The sequence below is a fragment of the Salvelinus fontinalis genome, unplaced genomic scaffold (assembly GCF_029448725.1).
Source record: "Salvelinus fontinalis isolate EN_2023a unplaced genomic scaffold, ASM2944872v1 scaffold_0004, whole genome shotgun sequence".
NCBI lineage: Eukaryota > Metazoa > Chordata > Actinopteri > Salmoniformes > Salmonidae > Salvelinus > Salvelinus fontinalis.
Genome location: NW_026600213.1, coordinates 1288732 through 1312109, shown reverse-complemented (window position 1 = coordinate 1312109; position 23378 = coordinate 1288732). Strand labels below are relative to the sequence as shown.

The window sequence follows — 23378 nt, the reverse complement described above, 5'->3', positions numbered from 1 at the left end:
GCAGAGAGTGAGAGATAGAGCAGAGAGAAGAGATGGCAGAGAGAGAGCAGAGAAAAGAGAGAGCAGAGAGAGAGCAGGCTGAGAGAGAAGAGAAAGCAGGGAGGGATAGAGCAGAGAGAGAGAGCAGAGAGAAGAGATGGCAGAGAGAGAGCAGAGAAAAGAGAGAGCAGAGAAAAGAGAGAACAGCAGAGAACAGAGAGAGAGAGAGCAGAGAGAAAGAGAGAGCAGAAAGCGAGAGAGCAGAGATCGAGAGGGAGCAGAGAAAAGAGAGAACAGCAGAGCAGCGAGAGCAGACAGCAAGAGAGAGCAGAGAGAAGAGGGAGAGAGAGCAGAGAACAGAGACAGCAGAGAGAGAGTGAACTCTGTTGCTATAGTAACCCTGCATCACAACACTGTTGTATAATTTGTTTAATTCAATTTCACATATTTAATTGTTTTGTATTTCATTTGATATTAGTTTCATGTTTCAACCAGTCGCAGGTTAACGTCAACCTGACAGAGGAAACGTAACATCAATAACCAAACTGTTTTCACAATTAACAGGCTTTTCTTGTTTCAAGTATGTTTTATTATGAAAAGTACAATATATCCTTGTATACTTGTACAACTATGGAGCGTATGTCCATATATAATTATACAATTTGTTATTCAACATAAAAGACAACAAATGATCACATTGGTATTTTAACGGTGTTATTGTCACAATTATAGGAAGACACGAATGTGTGTGTATCTGTCCAGTGTGTGTGTATAGTGTGTCCAGTGTGAGTCCAGTGTGTGTGTGTGTGTGTCCAGCGTGTCTGTGTGTCTGTGTGTGTCCAGTGTGTCTGTGTGTGGGTCCAGTGTGTGTGTGTGTGTGTGTATGTGTCCAGTGTGTGTGTGTGTGTGTGTGTGTGTCCAGTGTGTCTGTGTGTGTGTCCAGTGTGTGTGTGTCCAGTGTGTGTGTGTGTCAAGTGTGTGTGTGTGTCCAGTGTGTGTGTGTGTCCAGTGTGTGTGTGTGTGTGTGTGTGTGTCCAGTGTGTGTGTGTGTGTGTATGTGTCAAGTGTGTGTGTGTGTCCAGTGTGTGTGTGTGTGTATGTGTCAAGTGTGTGTGTGTGTCCAGTGTGTGTGTGCCCAGTGTGTGTCCAGTGTGTGTATGTGTCCAGTGTGTGTGTGTGTATGTGTCCAGTGTGTGTGTGTGTCCAGTGTGTCTGTGTCCATTGTGCGTGTGTGTGTCCAGTGTGTGTGTGTGTATGTGTCCAGTGTGTGTGTGTGTATGTGTCAAGTGTGTGTGTCTGTCCAGTGTGCGTGTTTGTGTCCAGTGTGTCTGTGTCCATTGTGCGTGTGTGTGTCCAGTGTGTGTGTGTGTATGTGTCCAGTGTGTGTATGTGTCAAGTGTGTGTGTCTGTCCAGTGTGCGTGTTTGTGTGTGTGTGTGTGTGTGTGTGTGTGTCTGTCCAGTGTGTTATTAAGACTGAGGAGTCATTCCAAACCCTAAACCCTGGATAGAGGGGCTCAGTGAATGTGGAGGTGAATGTGATCAGGTGGGTCAGTGTGTCAGAGGAGGCTCTATAGAAGGACAGGGTGCCGGCTGGCCAGTCCAGATACACTCCTACTCTGTGGCAGCTGGAGGAGGGGACGTCTATGGTAGTGTGATTATTATTGTGACAGGCAGTGTAACTGTTGTCAGAGCAGTCCAGACTCCAGGACTTGTCATTGTATCCAAGACAACAGTCAAGACCTCTTCCTCTCCTGCTGATTCCTTTATATGTCACTCCAATATCAGCCCCCCCACTCCACTCTGCCTCCCAGTAACAGCGCCCAGTCAGACCCTCTCTACACAGCACCTGTCTACAGACCTCAAATCTCTCTGGGTGATCAGGATACGGCTGCTCCTCTCTCCTCCATGTCACCTTTCTGTTCTCCTCAGACAGAGAGAGGCGTCTGTTTACTGTGTTTGGGTCCAGTGTGAGATCACAGACATCTGATGGATGAAACCAGACACAATATTAGAAATCATCATCATTCACATTAGAATGTTAACTCACTTTTCACTAATTCATTTAATGTAGATGTTTCTAGGAGTCAAAAGGAGAAGTGAAGGTAACTTGAGACTTGTTGAATGATCATATGTTATACTGTATGGTAATATAAAACACACTTATTCCCATTAATCACACACACACACACACACACACACACACACACACACACACACACACACACACACACAGACACACACACACACACACACATTGTCAAAGCAACTCTTTGTAAACTTTGGTGTCCCTGATTTCTGCTTCTGTAGAACTACAGCTGATATTTAATATGACCAAGTAAGTAATGATGGTGGTCTTTGACTTTGACTTAACTTGAATTAAGACTTATTCTTAGTCATATTCTTCACAGCAGTCAACACTCACATTTTCTAATCCCAGGTTTCATTCTGTTCTCTCCACCATGTTCCACACTGTAGCGGTAAGCAGAAGAACAGACAGTCATTGAGGGATACACCTGAACTCACACACACACACACACACACACACACACACACACACACACACACACACACACACACACACACACACACACACACACACACACACACACAAACACACGGTTAGCAAGCATTGGTAAGAATGTTTTTCTGTGTGTGTGTCTAGTGTGTGCGTGTGTGTCCAGTGTGTGTGTGTGTTCAGAGTGTGTGTCCAGTGTGTGTGGGTGTCTAGTGTGTGTGAATGTGTGTGTGTCCAGGGTGTGTGTGTGTGTGTGTGTCCTGTGTGTGTGTTTCTAATGTGTGTGTGTGTGTGTGTGTGTAGGCGTGGGTGTCCAGTGTGTGTGTGTGTGTGTGTGTGTGTGTGTGTGTGTGTGTGTGTGTGTGTGTGTGTCATTGAGCCACACACCCACACAAACACACACACACAGTCAGCATATAACTTTGTCCAAGTGGTGGTAAGAATGTTTGTCTTAACTGGCCTGATAAGTCAAACATGTCTGATATGAACATTGACATAAACCCTCTACATACTTGAGTTTCTTCAGTCTGCAGTGTGGATCCTCCAGTCCAGCAGAGAGCAGTCTGACTCCTGAGTCTCCTGGGTGATTGTAACTCAGATCCAGCTCTCTCAGGTGTGAGGGGTTTGACCTCAGAGCTGAGACCAGAGAAGCACAGCCTTCCTCTGTGACTAGACAGCCTGACAGCCTGCAAAGAGTCCAATCATATTAAAATCACACTGCTATTCTTTGGTGGTGAAAATAATGGCAGTATATTTTTTCCACATATTCAGATACATCAGTGTCCTGAAACCTGCCATATCTATTCATAAATTAATGTATCATCATTAGAAATGACAAATTATCAAAATATTGCTTGTAGAGAGAAAAATGTATAGTACAAATATTTGAGTAGACTGACCAGACCAGTTTAAAAAGCAGTATCAGTCAAAAGACAGACAGTGAGGTATCAGATTTAGATTGTATTGAGTATACAGTCCACACCATATCTATAATGACAGTGAGGTATCAGATTTAGATTGTATTGAGTAAACAGTCCACACCATATCTATAATGACAGTGAGGTATCAGATTTGGATTTCAGATCAAATGTTTCATATGAGGTGACAGTATATAATGTCACCTTTGATATTTTAATACATAAAAAAAAATGTGGTCCGAAAAAGTTGAGTATTAGTTGAGTATTAGTTGTAAACTTGTTGATTGCACGTGTAGTTTGTTTTGGTTGTGTTTTGGCCATTACTAACTGAATGGTGGATGATGACTGAGCAATTTTGTTTGTTGTCAATTCATTTTCTGTCTAAGTGAGTAGATACCATGTTTCTAAACACTACTAAATTAATCCTGATGATGCCATGATTAATACAAATCATGAATGAATCATAAATAATAATGAGTGAGAAAGTTAGAGGCTACAACAAAACATGCTAACCTCTCACCATTACCAATAACAGAGACTACAACAACACATGCTAACCTCTCACCATTACCAATAACAGAGATTACAACAAAACATGCTAACCTCTCACCATTACCAATACCAGAGACTACAACAAAACATGCTAACCTCTCACCATTACCAATAACAGAGACTACAACAAAACATACTAACCTCTCACCATTACTAATAACAGAGGCTACAACAAAACATGCTAACCTCTCACCATTACCAATAACAGAGACTACAACAAAACATGCTAACCTCTCACCATTACCAATAACAGAGGCTACAACAAAACATGCTAACCTCTCACCATTACCAATAACAGAGACTACAACAAAACATGCTAACCTCTCACCATTACCAATAACAGAGACTACAACAAAACATGCTAACCTCTCTCCATTACCAATAACAGAGGCTACAACACAACATACTAACCTCTCACCATTACCAATAACAGAGACTACAACAAAACATGCTAACCTCTCACCATTACCAATAACAGAGACTACAACAAAACATGCTAACCTCTCACCATTACCAATAACAGAGGCTACAACAAAACATGCTAACCTCTCATCATTACCAATAACAGAGACTACAACTAAACATGCTAACCTCTCACCATTACCAATAACAGAGGCTACAACAAAACATACTAACCTCTCACCATTACCAATAACAGAGGCTACAACAAAACATGCTAACCTCTCACCATTACCAATAACAGAGGCTACAACAAAGCATGCTAACCTCTCACCATTACCAATAACAGAGGCTACAACAAAACATGCTAACCTCTCACCATTACCAATAACAGAGACTAAAACAAAACATGCTAACCTCTCACCATTACCAATAACAGAGGCTACAACAAAACATGCTAACCTCTCACCATTACCAATAACAGAGGCTACAACAAAACATGCTAACCTCTCATCATTACCAATAACAGAGGCTACAACAAAACATGCTAACCTCTCACCATTACCAATACCAGAGGCTACAACAAAACATGCTAACCTCTCACCATTACCAATACCAGAGGCTACAACAAAACATGCTAACCTCTCACCATTACCAATAACAGAGACTACAACAAAACATGCTAACCCCTCACCATTACCAATAACAGAGACTACAACAAAACATGCTAACCTCTCACCTTTACCAATAACAGAGACTACAACAAAACATACTAACCTCTCACCATTACCAATAACAGAGACTACAACAAAACATGCTAACCTCTCACCATTACCAATAACAGAGGCTACAACAAAACATGCTAACCTCTCATCATTACCAATAACAGAGACTACAACTAAACATGCTAACCTCTCACCATTACCAATAACAGAGGCTACAACAAAACATACTAACCTCTCACCATTACCAATAACAGAGGCTACAACAAAACATGCTAACCTCTCACCATTACCAATAACAGAGGCTACAACAAAGCATGCTAACCTCTCACCATTACCAATAACAGAGGCTACAACAAAACATGCTAACCTCTCACCATTATCAATAACAGACACTACAACAAAACATACTAACCTCTCACCATTACCAATAACAGAGACTACAACAAAACATGCTAACCTCTCACCATTACCAATAACAGAGGCTACAACAAAACATGCTAACCTCTCATCATTACCAATAACAGAGACTACAACAAAACATGCTAACCTCTCACCATTACCAATAACAGAGGCTACAACAAAACATGCTAACCTCTCATCATTACCAATAACAGAGACTACAACTAAACATGCTAACCTCTCACCATTACCAATAACAGAGGCTACAACAAAACATACTAACCTCTCACCATTACCAATAACAGAGGCTACAACAAAACATGCTAACCTCTCACCATTACCAATAACAGAGGCTACAACAAAGCATGCTAACCTCTCACCATTACCAATAACAGAGGCTACAACAAAACATGCTAACCTCTCACCATTACCAATAACAGAGGCTACAACAAAACATGCTAACCTCTCACCATTACCAATAACAGAGGCTACAACAAAACATACTAACCTCTCACCATTACCAATAACAGAGGATACAACAAAACATGCTAACCTCTCACCATTACCAATAACAGAGACTACAACAAAACATACTAACCTCTCACCATTACCAATAACAGAGACTAAAACAAAACATGCTAACCTCTCACCATTACCAATAACAGAGGCTACAACAAAACATGCTAACCTCTCACCATTACCAATAACAGAGGCTACAACAAAACATGCTAACCTCTCATCATTACCAATAACAGAGGCTACAACAAAACATGCTAACCTCTCACCATTACCAATACCAGAGGCTACAACAAAACATGCTAACCTCTCACCATTACCAATACCAGAGGCTACAACAAAACATGCTAACCTCTCACCATTACCAATAACAGAGACTACAACAAAACATGCTAACCCCTCACCATTACCAATAACAGAGACTACAACAAAACATGCTAACCTCTCACCTTTACCAATAACAGAGACTACAACAAAACATACTAACCTCTCACCATTACCAATAACAGAGACTACAACAAAACATGCTAACCTCTCACCATTACCAATAACAGAGGCTACAACAAAACATGCTAACCTCTCACCATTACCAATAACAGAGACTACAACTAAACATGCTAACCTCTCACCATTACCAATAACAGAGGCTACAACAAAACATACTAACCTCTCACCATTACCAATAACAGAGGCTACAACAAAGCATGCTAACCTCTCACCATTACCAATAACAGAGACTACAACAAAACATGCTAACCCCTCACCATTACCAATAACAGAGACTACAACAAAACATGCTAACCTCTCACCATTACCAATAACAGAGGCTACAACAAAACATGCTAACCTCTCATCATTACCAATAACAGAGACTACAACAAAACATGCTAACCTCTCACCATTACCAATAACAGAGGCTACAACAAAACATGCTAACCTCTCATCATTACCAATAACAGAGACTACAACTAAACATGCTAACCTCTCACCATTACCAATAACAGAGGCTACAACAAAACATACTAACCTCTCACCATTACCAATAACAGAGGCTACAACAAAACATGCTAACCTCTCACCATTACCAATAACAGAGGCTACAACAAAGCATGCTAACCTCTCACCATTACCAATAACAGAGGCTACAACAAAACATGCTAACCTCTCACCATTACCAATAACAGAGGCTACAACAAAACATGCTAACCTCTCACCATTACCAATAACAGAGACTAAAACAAAACATACTAACCTCTCACCATTACCAATAACAGAGGCTACAACAAAACATGCTAACCTCTCACCATTACCAATAACAGAGGCTACAACAAAACATGCTAACCTCTCATCATTACCAATAACAGAGGCTACAACAAAACATGCTAACCTCTCACCATTACCAATACCAGAGGCTACAACAAAACATGCTAACCTCTCACCATTACCAATACCAGAGGCTACAACAAAACATGCTAACCTCTCACCATTACCAATAACAGAGACTACAACAAAACATGCTAACCCCTCACCATTACCAATAACAGAGACTACAACAAAACATGCTAACCTCTCACCTTTACCAATAACAGAGACTACAACAAAACATACTAACCTCTCACCATTACCAATAACAGAGACTACAACAAAACATGCTAACCTCTCACCATTACCAATAACAGAGGCTACAACAAAACATGCTAACCTCTCATCATTACCAATAACAGAGACTACAACAAAACATGCTAACCTCTCACCATTACCAATAACAGAGGCTACAACAAAACATGCTAACCTCTCATCATTACCAATAACAGAGACTACAACTAAACATGCTAACCTCTCACCATTACCAATAACAGAGGCTACAACAAAACATACTAACCTCTCACCATTACCAATAACAGAGGCTACAACAAAACATGCTAACCTCTCACCATTACCAATAACAGAGGCTACAACAAAGCATGCTAACCTCTCACCATTACCAATAACAGAGGCTACAACAAAACATGCTAACCTCTCACCATTACCAATAACAGAGACTAAAACAAAACATGCTAACCTCTCACCATTACCAATAACAGAGGCTACAACAAAACATGCTAACCTCTCACCATTACCAATAACAGAGGCTACAACAAAACATGCTAACCTCTCATCATTACCAATAACAGAGGCTACAACAAAACATGCTAACCTCTCACCATTACCAATACCAGAGGCTACAACAAAACATGCTAACCTCTCACCATTACCAATACCAGAGGCTACAACAAAACATGCTAACCTCTCACCATTACCAATAACAGAGACTACAACAAAACATGCTAACCCCTCACCATTACCAATAACAGAGACTACAACAAAACATGCTAACCTCTCACCTTTACCAATAACAGAGACTACAACAAAACATACTAACCTCTCACCATTACCAATAACAGAGACTACAACAAAACATGCTAACCTCTCACCATTACCAATAACAGAGGCTACAACAAAACATGCTAACCTCTCATCATTACCAATAACAGAGACTACAACTAAACATGCTAACCTCTCACCATTACCAATAACAGAGGCTACAACAAAACATACTAACCTCTCACCATTACCAATAACAGAGGCTACAACAAAACATGCTAACCTCTCACCATTACCAATAACAGAGGCTACAACAAAGCATGCTAACCTCTCACCATTACCAATAACAGAGGCTACAACAAAACATGCTAACCTCTCACCATTATCAATAACAGACACTACAACAAAACATACTAACCTCTCACCATTACCAATAACAGAGACTACAACAAAACATGCTAACCTCTCACCATTACCAATAACAGAGGCTACAACAAAACATGCTAACCTCTCATCATTACCAATAACAGAGACTACAACAAAACATGCTAACCTCTCACCATTACCAATAACAGAGGCTACAACAAAACATGCTAACCTCTCATCATTACCAATAACAGAGACTACAACTAAACATGCTAACCTCTCACCATTACCAATAACAGAGGCTACAACAAAACATACTAACCTCTCACCATTACCAATAACAGAGGCTACAACAAAACATGCTAACCTCTCACCATTACCAATAACAGAGGCTACAACAAAGCATGCTAACCTCTCACCATTACCAATAACAGAGGCTACAACAAAACATGCTAACCTCTCACCATTACCAATAACAGAGGCTACAACAAAACATGCTAACCTCTCACCATTACCAATAACAGAGGCTACAACAAAACATACTAACCTCTCACCATTACCAATAACAGAGGATACAACAAAACATGCTAACCTCTCACCATTACCAATAACAGAGACTACAACAAAACATACTAACCTCTCACCATTACCAATAACAGAGACTAAAACAAAACATGCTAACCTCTCACCATTACCAATAACAGAGGCTACAACAAAACATGCTAACCTCTCACCATTACCAATAACAGAGACTACAACAAAACATGCTAACCTCTCACCATTACCAATAACAGAGGCTACAACAAAACATGCTAACCTCTCATCATTACCAATAACAGAGACTACAACTAAACATGCTAACCTCTCACCATTACCAATAACAGAGGCTACAACAAAACATACTAACCTCTCACCATTACCAATAACAGAGGCTACAACAAAACATGCTAACCTCTCACCATTACCAATAACAGAGGCTACAACAAAGCATGCTAACCTCTCACCATTACCAATAACAGAGGCTACAACAAAACATGCTAACCTCTCACCATTACCAATAACAGAGGCTACAACAAAGCATGCTAACCTCTCACCATTACCAATAACAGAGGCTACAACAAAACATGCTAACCTCTCACCATTACCAATAACAGAGGCTACAACAAAACATGCTAACCTCTCACCATTACCAATAACAGAGGCTACAACAAAACATACTAACCTCTCACCATTACCAATAACAGAGGATACAACAAAACATGCTAACCTCTCACCATTACCAATAACAGAGACTACAACAAAACATACTAACCTCTCACCATTACCAATAACAGAGACTAAAACAAAACATGCTAACCTCTCACCATTACCAATAACAGAGGCTACAACAAAACATGCTAACCTCTCACCATTACCAATAACAGAGACTACAACAAAACATGCTAACCTCTCACCATTACCAATAACAGAGGCTACAACAAAACATGCTAACCTCTCATCATTACCAATAACAGAGACTACAACTAAACATGCTAACCTCTCACCATTACCAATAACAGAGGCTACAACAAAACATACTAACCTCTCACCATTACCAATAACAGAGGCTACAACAAAACATGCTAACCTCTCACCATTACCAATAACAGAGGCTACAACAAAGCATGCTAACCTCTCACCATTACCAATAACAGAGGCTACAACAAAACATGCTAACCTCTCACCATTACCAATAACAGAGGCTACAACAAAACATGCTAACCTCTCACCATTACCAATAACAGAGGCTACAACAAAACATACTAACCTCTCACCATTACCAATAACAGAGGATACAACAAAACATGCTAACCTCTCACCATTACCAATAACAGAGACTACAACAAAACATACTAACCTCTCACCATTACCAATAACAGAGACTAAAACAAAACATGCTAACCTCTCACCATTACCAATAACAGAGGCTACAACAAAACATGCTAACCTCTCACCATTACCAATAACAGAGGCTACAACAAAACATGCTAACCTCTCATCATTACCAATAACAGAGGCTACAACAAAACATGCTAACCTCTCACCATTACCAATACCAGAGGCTACAACAAAACATGCTAACCTCTCACCATTACCAATACCAGAGGCTACAACAAAACATGCTAACCTCTCACCATTACCAATAACAGAGACTACAACAAAACATGCTAACCCCTCACCATTACCAATAACAGAGACTACAACAAAACATGCTAACCTCTCACCTTTACCAATAACAGAGACTACAACAAAACATACTAACCTCTCACCATTACCAATAACAGAGACTACAACAAAACATGCTAACCTCTCACCATTACCAATAACAGAGGCTACAACAAAACATGCTAACCTCTCACCATTACCAATAACAGAGACTACAACTAAACATGCTAACCTCTCACCATTACCAATAACAGAGGCTACAACAAAACATACTAACCTCTCACCATTACCAATAACAGAGGCTACAACAAAGCATGCTAACCTCTCACCATTACCAATAACAGAGACTACAACAAAACATGCTAACCCCTCACCATTACCAATAACAGAGACTACAACAAAACATGCTAACCTCTCACCATTACCAATAACAGAGGCTACAACAAAACATGCTAACCTCTCATCATTACCAATAACAGAGACTACAACAAAACATGCTAACCTCTCACCATTACCAATAACAGAGGCTACAACAAAACATGCTAACCTCTCATCATTACCAATAACAGAGACTACAACTAAACATGCTAACCTCTCACCATTACCAATAACAGAGGCTACAACAAAACATACTAACCTCTCACCATTACCAATAACAGAGGCTACAACAAAACATGCTAACCTCTCACCATTACCAATAACAGAGGCTACAACAAAGCATGCTAACCTCTCACCATTACCAATAACAGAGGCTACAACAAAACATGCTAACCTCTCACCATTACCAATAACAGAGGCTACAACAAAACATGCTAACCTCTCACCATTACCAATAACAGAGACTAAAACAAAACATACTAACCTCTCACCATTACCAATAACAGAGGCTACAACAAAACATGCTAACCTCTCACCATTACCAATAACAGAGGCTACAACAAAACATGCTAACCTCTCATCATTACCAATAACAGAGGCTACAACAAAACATGCTAACCTCTCACCATTACCAATACCAGAGGCTACAACAAAACATGCTAACCTCTCACCATTACCAATACCAGAGGCTACAACAAAACATGCTAACCTCTCACCATTACCAATAACAGAGACTACAACAAAACATGCTAACCCCTCACCATTACCAATAACAGAGACTACAACAAAACATGCTAACCTCTCACCTTTACCAATAACAGAGACTACAACAAAACATACTAACCTCTCACCATTACCAATAACAGAGACTACAACAAAACATGCTAACCTCTCACCATTACCAATAACAGAGGCTACAACAAAACATGCTAACCTCTCATCATTACCAATAACAGAGACTACAACAAAACATGCTAACCTCTCACCATTACCAATAACAGAGGCTACAACAAAACATGCTAACCTCTCATCATTACCAATAACAGAGACTACAACTAAACATGCTAACCTCTCACCATTACCAATAACAGAGGCTACAACAAAACATACTAACCTCTCACCATTACCAATAACAGAGGCTACAACAAAACATGCTAACCTCTCACCATTACCAATAACAGAGGCTACAACAAAGCATGCTAACCTCTCACCATTACCAATAACAGAGGCTACAACAAAACATGCTAACCTCTCACCATTACCAATAACAGAGACTAAAACAAAACATGCTAACCTCTCACCATTACCAATAACAGAGGCTACAACAAAACATGCTAACCTCTCACCATTACCAATAACAGAGGCTACAACAAAACATGCTAACCTCTCATCATTACCAATAACAGAGGCTACAACAAAACATGCTAACCTCTCACCATTACCAATACCAGAGGCTACAACAAAACATGCTAACCTCTCACCATTACCAATACCAGAGGCTACAACAAAACATGCTAACCTCTCACCATTACCAATAACAGAGACTACAACAAAACATGCTAACCCCTCACCATTACCAATAACAGAGACTACAACAAAACATGCTAACCTCTCACCTTTACCAATAACAGAGACTACAACAAAACATACTAACCTCTCACCATTACCAATAACAGAGACTACAACAAAACATGCTAACCTCTCACCATTACCAATAACAGAGGCTACAACAAAACATGCTAACCTCTCATCATTACCAATAACAGAGACTACAACTAAACATGCTAACCTCTCACCATTACCAATAACAGAGGCTACAACAAAACATGCTAACCTCTCACCATTACCAATAACAGAGACTACAACAAAACATGCTAACCCCTCACCATTACCAATAACAGAGACTACAACAAAACATGCTAACCTCTCACCTTTACCAATAACAGAGACTACAACAAAACATACTAACCTCTCACCATTACCAATAACAGAGACTACAACAAAACATGCTAACCTCTCACCATTACCAATAACAGAGGCTACAACAAAACATGCTAACCTCTCACCATTACCAATAACAGAGACTACAACTAAACATGCTAACCTCTCACCATTACCAATAACAGAGGCTACAACAAAACATACTAACCTCTCACCATTACCAATAACAGAGGCTACAACAAAGCATGCTAACCTCTCACCATTACCAATAACAGAGACTACAACAAAACATGCTAACCCCTCACCATTACCAATAACAGAGACTACAACAAAACATGCTAACCTCTCACCATTACCAATAACAGAGGCTACAACAAAACATGCTAACCTCTCATCATTACCAATAACAGAGACTACAACAAAACATGCTAACCTCTCACCATTACCAATAACAGAGGCTACAACAAAACATGCTAACCTCTCATCATTACCAATAACAGAGACTACAACTAAACATGCTAACCTCTCACCATTACCAATAACAGAGGCTACAACAAAACATACTAACCTCTCACCATTACCAATAACAGAGGCTACAACAAAACATGCTAACCTCTCACCATTACCAATAACAGAGGCTACAACAAAGCATGCTAACCTCTCACCATTACCAATAACAGAGGCTACAACAAAACATGCTAACCTCTCACCATTACCAATAACAGAGGCTACAACAAAACATGCTAACCTCTCACCATTACCAATAACAGAGACTAAAACAAAACATACTAACCTCTCACCATTACCAATAACAGAGGCTACAACAAAACATGCTAACCTCTCACCATTACCAATAACAGAGGCTACAACAAAACATGCTAACCTCTCATCATTACCAATAACAGAGGCTACAACAAAACATGCTAACCTCTCACCATTACCAATACCAGAGGCTACAACAAAACATGCTAACCTCTCACCATTACCAATACCAGAGGCTACAACAAAACATGCTAACCTCTCACCATTACCAATAACAGAGACTACAACAAAACATGCTAACCCCTCACCATTACCAATAACAGAGACTACAACAAAACATGCTAACCTCTCACCTTTACCAATAACAGAGACTACAACAAAACATACTAACCTCTCACCATTACCAATAACAGAGACTACAACAAAACATGCTAACCTCTCACCATTACCAATAACAGAGGCTACAACAAAACATGCTAACCTCTCATCATTACCAATAACAGAGACTACAACAAAACATGCTAACCTCTCACCATTACCAATAACAGAGGCTACAACAAAACATGCTAACCTCTCATCATTACCAATAACAGAGACTACAACTAAACATGCTAACCTCTCACCATTACCAATAACAGAGGCTACAACAAAACATACTAACCTCTCACCATTACCAATAACAGAGGCTACAACAAAACATGCTAACCTCTCACCATTACCAATAACAGAGGCTACAACAAAGCATGCTAACCTCTCACCATTACCAATAACAGAGGCTACAACAAAACATGCTAACCTCTCACCATTACCAATAACAGAGACTAAAACAAAACATGCTAACCTCTCACCATTACCAATAACAGAGGCTACAACAAAACATGCTAACCTCTCACCATTACCAATAACAGAGGCTACAACAAAACATGCTAACCTCTCATCATTACCAATAACAGAGGCTACAACAAAACATGCTAACCTCTCACCATTACCAATACCAGAGGCTACAACAAAACATGCTAACCTCTCACCATTACCAATACCAGAGGCTACAACAAAACATGCTAACCTCTCACCATTACCAATAACAGAGACTACAACAAAACATGCTAACCCCTCACCATTACCAATAACAGAGACTACAACAAAACATGCTAACCTCTCACCTTTACCAATAACAGAGACTACAACAAAACATACTAACCTCTCACCATTACCAATAACAGAGACTACAACAAAACATGCTAACCTCTCACCATTACCAATAACAGAGGCTACAACAAAACATGCTAACCTCTCATCATTACCAATAACAGAGACTACAACTAAACATGCTAACCTCTCACCATTACCAATAACAGAGGCTACAACAAAACATACTAACCTCTCACCATTACCAATAACAGAGGCTACAACAAAACATGCTAACCTCTCACCATTACCAATAACAGAGGCTACAACAAAGCATGCTAACCTCTCACCATTACCAATAACAGAGGCTACAACAAAACATGCTAACCTCTCACCATTATCAATAACAGACACTACAACAAAACATACTAACCTCTCACCATTACCAATAACAGAGACTACAACAAAACATGCTAACCTCTCACCATTACCAATAACAGAGGCTACAACAAAACATGCTAACCTCTCATCATTACCAATAACAGAGACTACAACAAAACATGCTAACCTCTCACCATTACCAATAACAGAGGCTACAACAAAACATGCTAACCTCTCATCATTACCAATAACAGAGACTACAACTAAACATGCTAACCTCTCACCATTACCAATAACAGAGGCTACAACAAAACATACTAACCTCTCACCATTACCAATAACAGAGGCTACAACAAAACATGCTAACCTCTCACCATTACCAATAACAGAGGCTACAACAAAGCATGCTAACCTCTCACCATTACCAATAACAGAGGCTACAACAAAACATGCTAACCTCTCACCATTACCAATAACAGAGGCTACAACAAAACATGCTAACCTCTCACCATTACCAATAACAGAGGCTACAACAAAACATACTAACCTCTCACCATTACCAATAACAGAGGATACAACAAAACATGCTAACCTCTCACCATTACCAATAACAGAGACTACAACAAAACATACTAACCTCTCACCATTACCAATAACAGAGACTAAAACAAAACATGCTAACCTCTCACCATTACCAATAACAGAGGCTACAACAAAACATGCTAACCTCTCACCATTACCAATAACAGAGGCTACAACAAAACATGCTAACCTCTCATCATTACCAATAACAGAGGCTACAACAAAACATGCTAACCTCTCACCATTACCAATACCAGAGGCTACAACAAAACATGCTAACCTCTCACCATTACCAATACCAGAGGCTACAACAAAACATGCTAACCTCTCACCATTACCAATAACAGAGACTACAACAAAACATGCTAACCCCTCACCATTACCAATAACAGAGACTACAACAAAACATGCTAACCTCTCACCTTTACCAATAACAGAGACTACAACAAAACATACTAACCTCTCACCATTACCAATAACAGAGACTACAACAAAACATGCTAACCTCTCACCATTACCAATAACAGAGGCTACAACAAAACATGCTAACCTCTCACCATTACCAATAACAGAGACTACAACTAAACATGCTAACCTCTCACCATTACCAATAACAGAGGCTACAACAAAACATACTAACCTCTCACCATTACCAATAACAGAGGCTACAACAAAGCATGCTAACCTCTCACCATTACCAATAACAGAGACTACAACAAAACATGCTAACCCCTCACCATTACCAATAACAGAGACTACAACAAAACATGCTAACCTCTCACCATTACCAATAACAGAGGCTACAACAAAACATGCTAACCTCTCATCATTACCAATAACAGAGACTACAACAAAACATGCTAACCTCTCACCATTACCAATAACAGAGGCTACAACAAAACATGCTAACCTCTCATCATTACCAATAACAGAGACTACAACTAAACATGCTAACCTCTCACCATTACCAATAACAGAGGCTACAACAAAACATACTAACCTCTCACCATTACCAATAACAGAGGCTACAACAAAACATGCTAACCTCTCACCATTACCAATAACAGAGGCTACAACAAAGCATGCTAACCTCTCACCATTACCAATAACAGAGGCTACAACAAAACATGCTAACCTCTCACCATTACCAATAACAGAGGCTACAACAAAGCATGCTAACCTCTCACCATTACCAATAACAGAGACTAAAACAAAACATGCTAACCTCTCACCATTACCAATAACAGAGGCTACAACAAAACATGCTAACCTCTCACCATTACCAATAACAGAGGCTACAACAAAACATGCTAACCTCTCATCATTACCAATAACAGAGGCTACAACAAAACATGCTAACCTCTCACCATTACCAATACCAGAGGCTACAACAAAACATGCTAACCTCTCACCATTACCAATACCAGAGGCTACAACAAAACATGCTAACCTCTCACCATTACCAATAACAGAGACTACAACAAAACATGCTAACCCCTCACCATTACCAATAACAGAGACTACAACAAAACATGCTAACCTCTCACCTTTACCAATAACAGAGACTACAACAAAACATACTAACCTCTCACCATTACCAATAACAGAGACTACAACAAAACATGCTAACCTCTCACCATTACCAATAACAGAGGCTACAACAAAACATGCTAACCTCTCATCATTACCAATAACAGAGACTACAACAAAACATGCTAACCTCTCACCATTACCAATAACAGAGGCTACAACAAAACATGCTAACCTCTCATCATTACCAATAACAGAGACTACAACTAAACATGCTAACCTCTCACCATTACCAATAACAGAGGCTACAACAAAACATACTAACCTCTCACCATTACCAATAACAGAGGCTACAACAAAACATGCTAACCTCTCACCATTACCAATAACAGAGGCTACAACAAAGCATGCTAACCTCTCACCATTACCAATAACAGAGGCTACAACAAAACATGCTAACCTCTCACCATTACCAATAACAGAGACTAAAACAAAACATGCTAACCTCTCACCATTACCAATAACAGAGGCTACAACAAAACATGCTAACCTCTCACCATTACCAATAACAGAGGCTACAACAAAACATGCTAACCTCTCATCATTACCAATAACAGAGGCTACAACAAAACATGCTAACCTCTCACCATTACCAATACCAGAGGCTACAACAAAACATGCTAACCTCTCACCATTACCAATACCAGAGGCTACAACAAAACATGCTAACCTCTCACCATTACCAATAACAGAGACTACAACAAAACATGCTAACCCCTCACCATTACCAATAACAGAGACTACAACAAAACATGCTAACCTCTCACCTTTACCAATAACAGAGACTACAACAAAACATACTAACCTCTCACCATTACCAATAACAGAGACTACAACAAAACATGCTAACCTCTCACCATTACCAATAACAGAGGCTACAACAAAACATGCTAACCTCTCACCATTACCAATAACAGAGGCTACAACAAAGCATGCTAACCTCTCACCATTACCAATAACAGAGGCTACAACAAAACATGCTAACCTCTCACCATTACCAATAACAGAGGCTACAACAAAACATGCTAACCTCTCACCATTACCAATAACAGAGGCTACAACAAAACATACTAACCTCTCACCATTACCAATAACAGAGGATACAACAAAACATGCTAACCTCTCACCATTACCAATAACAGAGACTACAACAAAACATACTAACCTCTCACCATTACCAATAACAGAGACTAAAACAAAACATGCTAACCTCTCACCATTACCAATAACAGAGGCTACAACAAAACATGCTAACCTCTCACCATTACCAATAACAGAGGCTACAACAAAACATGCTAACCTCTCATCATTACCAATAACAGAGGCTACAACAAAACATGCTAACCTCTCACCATTACCAATACCAGAGGCTACAACAAAACATGCTAACCTCTCACCATTACCAATACCAGAGGCTACAACAAAACATGCTAACCTCTCACCATTACCAATAACAGAGACTACAACAAAACATGCTAACCCCTCACCATTACCAATAACAGAGACTACAACAAAACATGCTAACCTCTCACCTTTACCAATAACAGAGACTACAACAAAACATACTAACCTCTCACCATTACCAATAACAGAGACTACAACAAAACATGCTAACCTCTCACCATTACCAATAACAGAGGCTACAACAAAACATGCTAACCTCTCACCATTACCAATAACAGAGACTACAACTAAACATGCTAACCTCTCACCATTACCAATAACAGAGGCTACAACAAAACATACTAACCTCTCACCATTACCAATAACAGAGGCTACAACAAAACATGCTAACCTCTCACCATTACCAATAACAGAGGCTACAACAAAGCATGCTAACCTCTCACCATTACCAATAACAGAGGCTACAACAAAACATGCTAACCTCTCACCATTATCAATAACAGACACTACAACAAAACATACTAACCTCTCACCATTACCAATAACAGAGACTACAACAAAACATGCTAACCTCTCACCATTACCAATAACAGAGGCTACAACAAAACATGCTAACCTCTCATCATTACCAATAACAGAGACTACAACAAAACATGCTAACCTCTCACCATTACCAATAACAGAGGCTACAACAAAACATGCTAACCTCTCATCATTACCAATAACAGAGACTACAACTAAACATGCTAACCTCTCACCATTACCAATAACAGAGGCTACAACAAAACATACTAACCTCTCACCATTACCAATAACAGAGGCTACAACAAAACATGCTAACCTCTCACCATTACCAATAACAGAGGCTACAACAAAGCATGCTAACCTCTCACCATTACCAATAACAGAGGCTACAACAAAACATGCTAACCTCTCACCATTACCAATAACAGAGACTAAAACAAAACATACTAACCTCTCACCATTACCAATAACAGAGGCTACAACAAAACATGCTAACCTCTCACCATTACCAATAACAGAGGCTACAACAAAACATGCTAACCTCTCATCATTACCAATAACAGAGGCTACAACAAAACATGCTAACCTCTCACCATTACCAATACCAGAGGCTACAACAAAACATGCTAACCTCTCACCATTACCAATACCAGAGGCTACAACAAAACATGCTAACCTCTCACCATTACCAATAACAGAGACTACAACAAAACATGCTAACCCCTCACCATTACCAATAACAGAGACTACAACAAAACATGCTAACCTCTCACCTTTACCAATAACAGAGACTACAACAAAACATGCTAACCCCTCACCATTACCAATAACAGAGACTACAACAAAACATGCTAACCTCTCACCTTTACCAATAACAGAGACTACAACAAAACATACTAACCTCTCACCATTACCAATAACAGAGACTACAACAAAACATGCTAACCTCTCACCATTACCAATAACAGAGGCTACAACAAAACATGCTAACCTCTCATCATTACCAATAACAGAGACTACAACTAAACATGCTAACCTCTCACCATTACCAATAACAGAGGCTACAACAAAACATACTAACCTCTCACCATTACCAATAACAGAGGCTACAACAAAACATGCTAACCTCTCACCATTACCAATAACAGAGGCTACAACAAAGCATGCTAACCTCTCACCATTACCAATAACAGAGGCTACAACAAAACATGCTAACCTCTCACCATTATCAATAACAGACACTACAACAAAACATACTAACCTCTCACCATTACCAATAACAGAGACTACAACAAAACATGCTAACCTCTCACCATTACCAATAACAGAGGCTACAACAAAACATGCTAACCTCTCATCATTACCAATAACAGAGACTACAACAAAACATGCTAACCTCTCACCATTACCAATAACAGAGGCTACAACAAAACATGCTAACCTCTCATCATTACCAATAACAGAGACTACAACTAAACATGCTAACCTCTCACCATTACCAATAACAGAGGCTACAACAAAACATACTAACCTCTCACCATTACCAATAACAGAGGCTACAACAAAACATGCTAACCTCTCACCATTACCAATAACAGAGGCTACAACAAAGCATGCTAACCTCTCACCATTACCAATAACAGAGGCTACAACAAAACATGCTAACCTCTCACCATTACCAATAACAGAGGCTACAACAAAACATGCTAACCTCTCACCATTACCAATAACAGAGGCTACAACAAAACATACTAACCTCTCACCATTACCAATAACAGAGGATACAACAAAACATGCTAACCTCTCACCATTACCAATAACAGAGACTACAACAAAACATACTAACCTCTCACCATTACCAATAACAGAGACTAAAACAAAACATGCTAACCTCTCACCATTACCAATAACAGAGGCTACAACAAAACATGCTAACCTCTCACCATTACCAATAACAGAGGCTACAACAAAACATGCTAACCTCTCATCATTACCAATAACAGAGGCTACAACAAAACATGCTAACCTCTCACCATTACCAATACCAGAGGCTACAACAAAACATGCTAACCTCTCACCATTACCAATACCAGAGGCTACAACAAAACATGCTAACCTCTCACCATTACCAATAACAGAGACTACAACAAAACATGCTAACCCCTCACCATTACCAATAACAGAGACTACAACAAAACATGCTAACCTCTCACCTTTACCAATAACAGAGACTACAACAAAACATACTAACCTCTCACCATTACCAATAACAGAGACTACAACAAAACATGCTAACCTCTCACCATTACCAATAACAGAGGCTACAACAAAACATGCTAACCTCTCACCATTACCAATAACAGAGACTACAACTAAACATGCTAACCTCTCACCATTACCAATAACAGAGGCTACAACAAAACATACTAACCTCTCACCATTACCAATAACAGAGGCTACAACAAAGCATGCTAACCTCTCACCATTACCAATAACAGAGACTACAACAAAACATGCTAACCCCTCACCATTACCAATAACAGAGACTACAACAAAACATGCTAACCTCTCACCATTACCAATAACAGAGGCTACAACAAAACATGCTAACCTCTCATCATTACCAATAACAGAGACTACAACAAAACATGCTAACCTCTCACCATTACCAATAACAGAGGCTACAACAAAACATGCTAACCTCTCATCATTACCAATAACAGAGACTACAACTAAACATGCTAACCTCTCACCATTACCAATAACAGAGGCTACAACAAAACATACTAACCTCTCACCATTACCAATAACAGAGGCTACAACAAAACATGCTAACCTCTCACCATTACCAATAACAGAGGCTACAACAAAGCATGCTAACCTCTCACCATTACCAATAACAGAGGCTACAACAAAACATGCTAACCTCTCACCATTACCAATAACAGAGACTACAACAAAACATGCTAACCTCTCACCATTACCAATAACAGAGACTAAAACAAAACATACTAACCTCTCACCATTACCAATAACAGAGGCTACAACAAAACATGCTAACCTCTCACCATTACCAATAACAGAGGCTACAACAAAACATGCTAACCTCTCATCATTACCAATAACAGAGGCTACAACAAAACATGCTAACCTCTCACCATTACCAATACCAGAGGCTACAACAAAACATGCTAACCTCTCACCATTACCAATACCAGAGGCTACAACAAAACATGCTAACCTCTCACCATTACCAATAACAGAGACTACAACAAAACATGCTAACCCCTCACCATTACCAATAACAGAGACTACAACAAAACATGCTAACCTCTCACCTTTACCAATAACAGAGACTACAACAAAACATACTAACCTCTCACCATTACCAATAACAGAGACTACAACAAAACATGCTAACCTCTCACCATTACCAATAACAGAGGCTACAACAAAACATGCTAACCTCTCACCATTACCAATAACAGAGACTACAACTAAACATGCTAACCTCTCACCATTACCAATAACAGAGGCTACAACAAAACATACTAACCTCTCACCATTACCAATAACAGAGGCTACAACAAAACATGCTAACCTCTCACCATTACCAATAACAGAGGCTACAACAAAGCATGCTAACCTCTCACCATTACCAATAACAGAGGCTACAACAAAACATGCTAACCTCTCACCATTATCAATAACAGACACTACAACAAAACATACTAACCTCTCACCATTAC

At 39.5% G+C, this 23378-nt stretch overlaps 2 protein-coding genes across 2 annotated transcripts in view; both read right to left on the bottom strand.

Moving 5' to 3' along the window:
* Positions 1-23378, bottom strand: part of LOC129841936 (NACHT, LRR and PYD domains-containing protein 12-like) — a 286696-nt gene that overhangs the window by 215705 nt on the left and 47613 nt on the right.
* On the bottom strand, positions 1449-2586 carry LOC129841955 (stonustoxin subunit beta-like; the record flags this gene model as incomplete). The annotated part of the gene is made up of 2 exons (XM_055910322.1): positions 2403-2586; positions 1449-1963 (listed from the first exon to the last, which is right to left on the bottom strand). Coding segments are annotated over exons 1-2 (594 nt in total), but the record flags the coding sequence as incomplete, so codon positions are not given.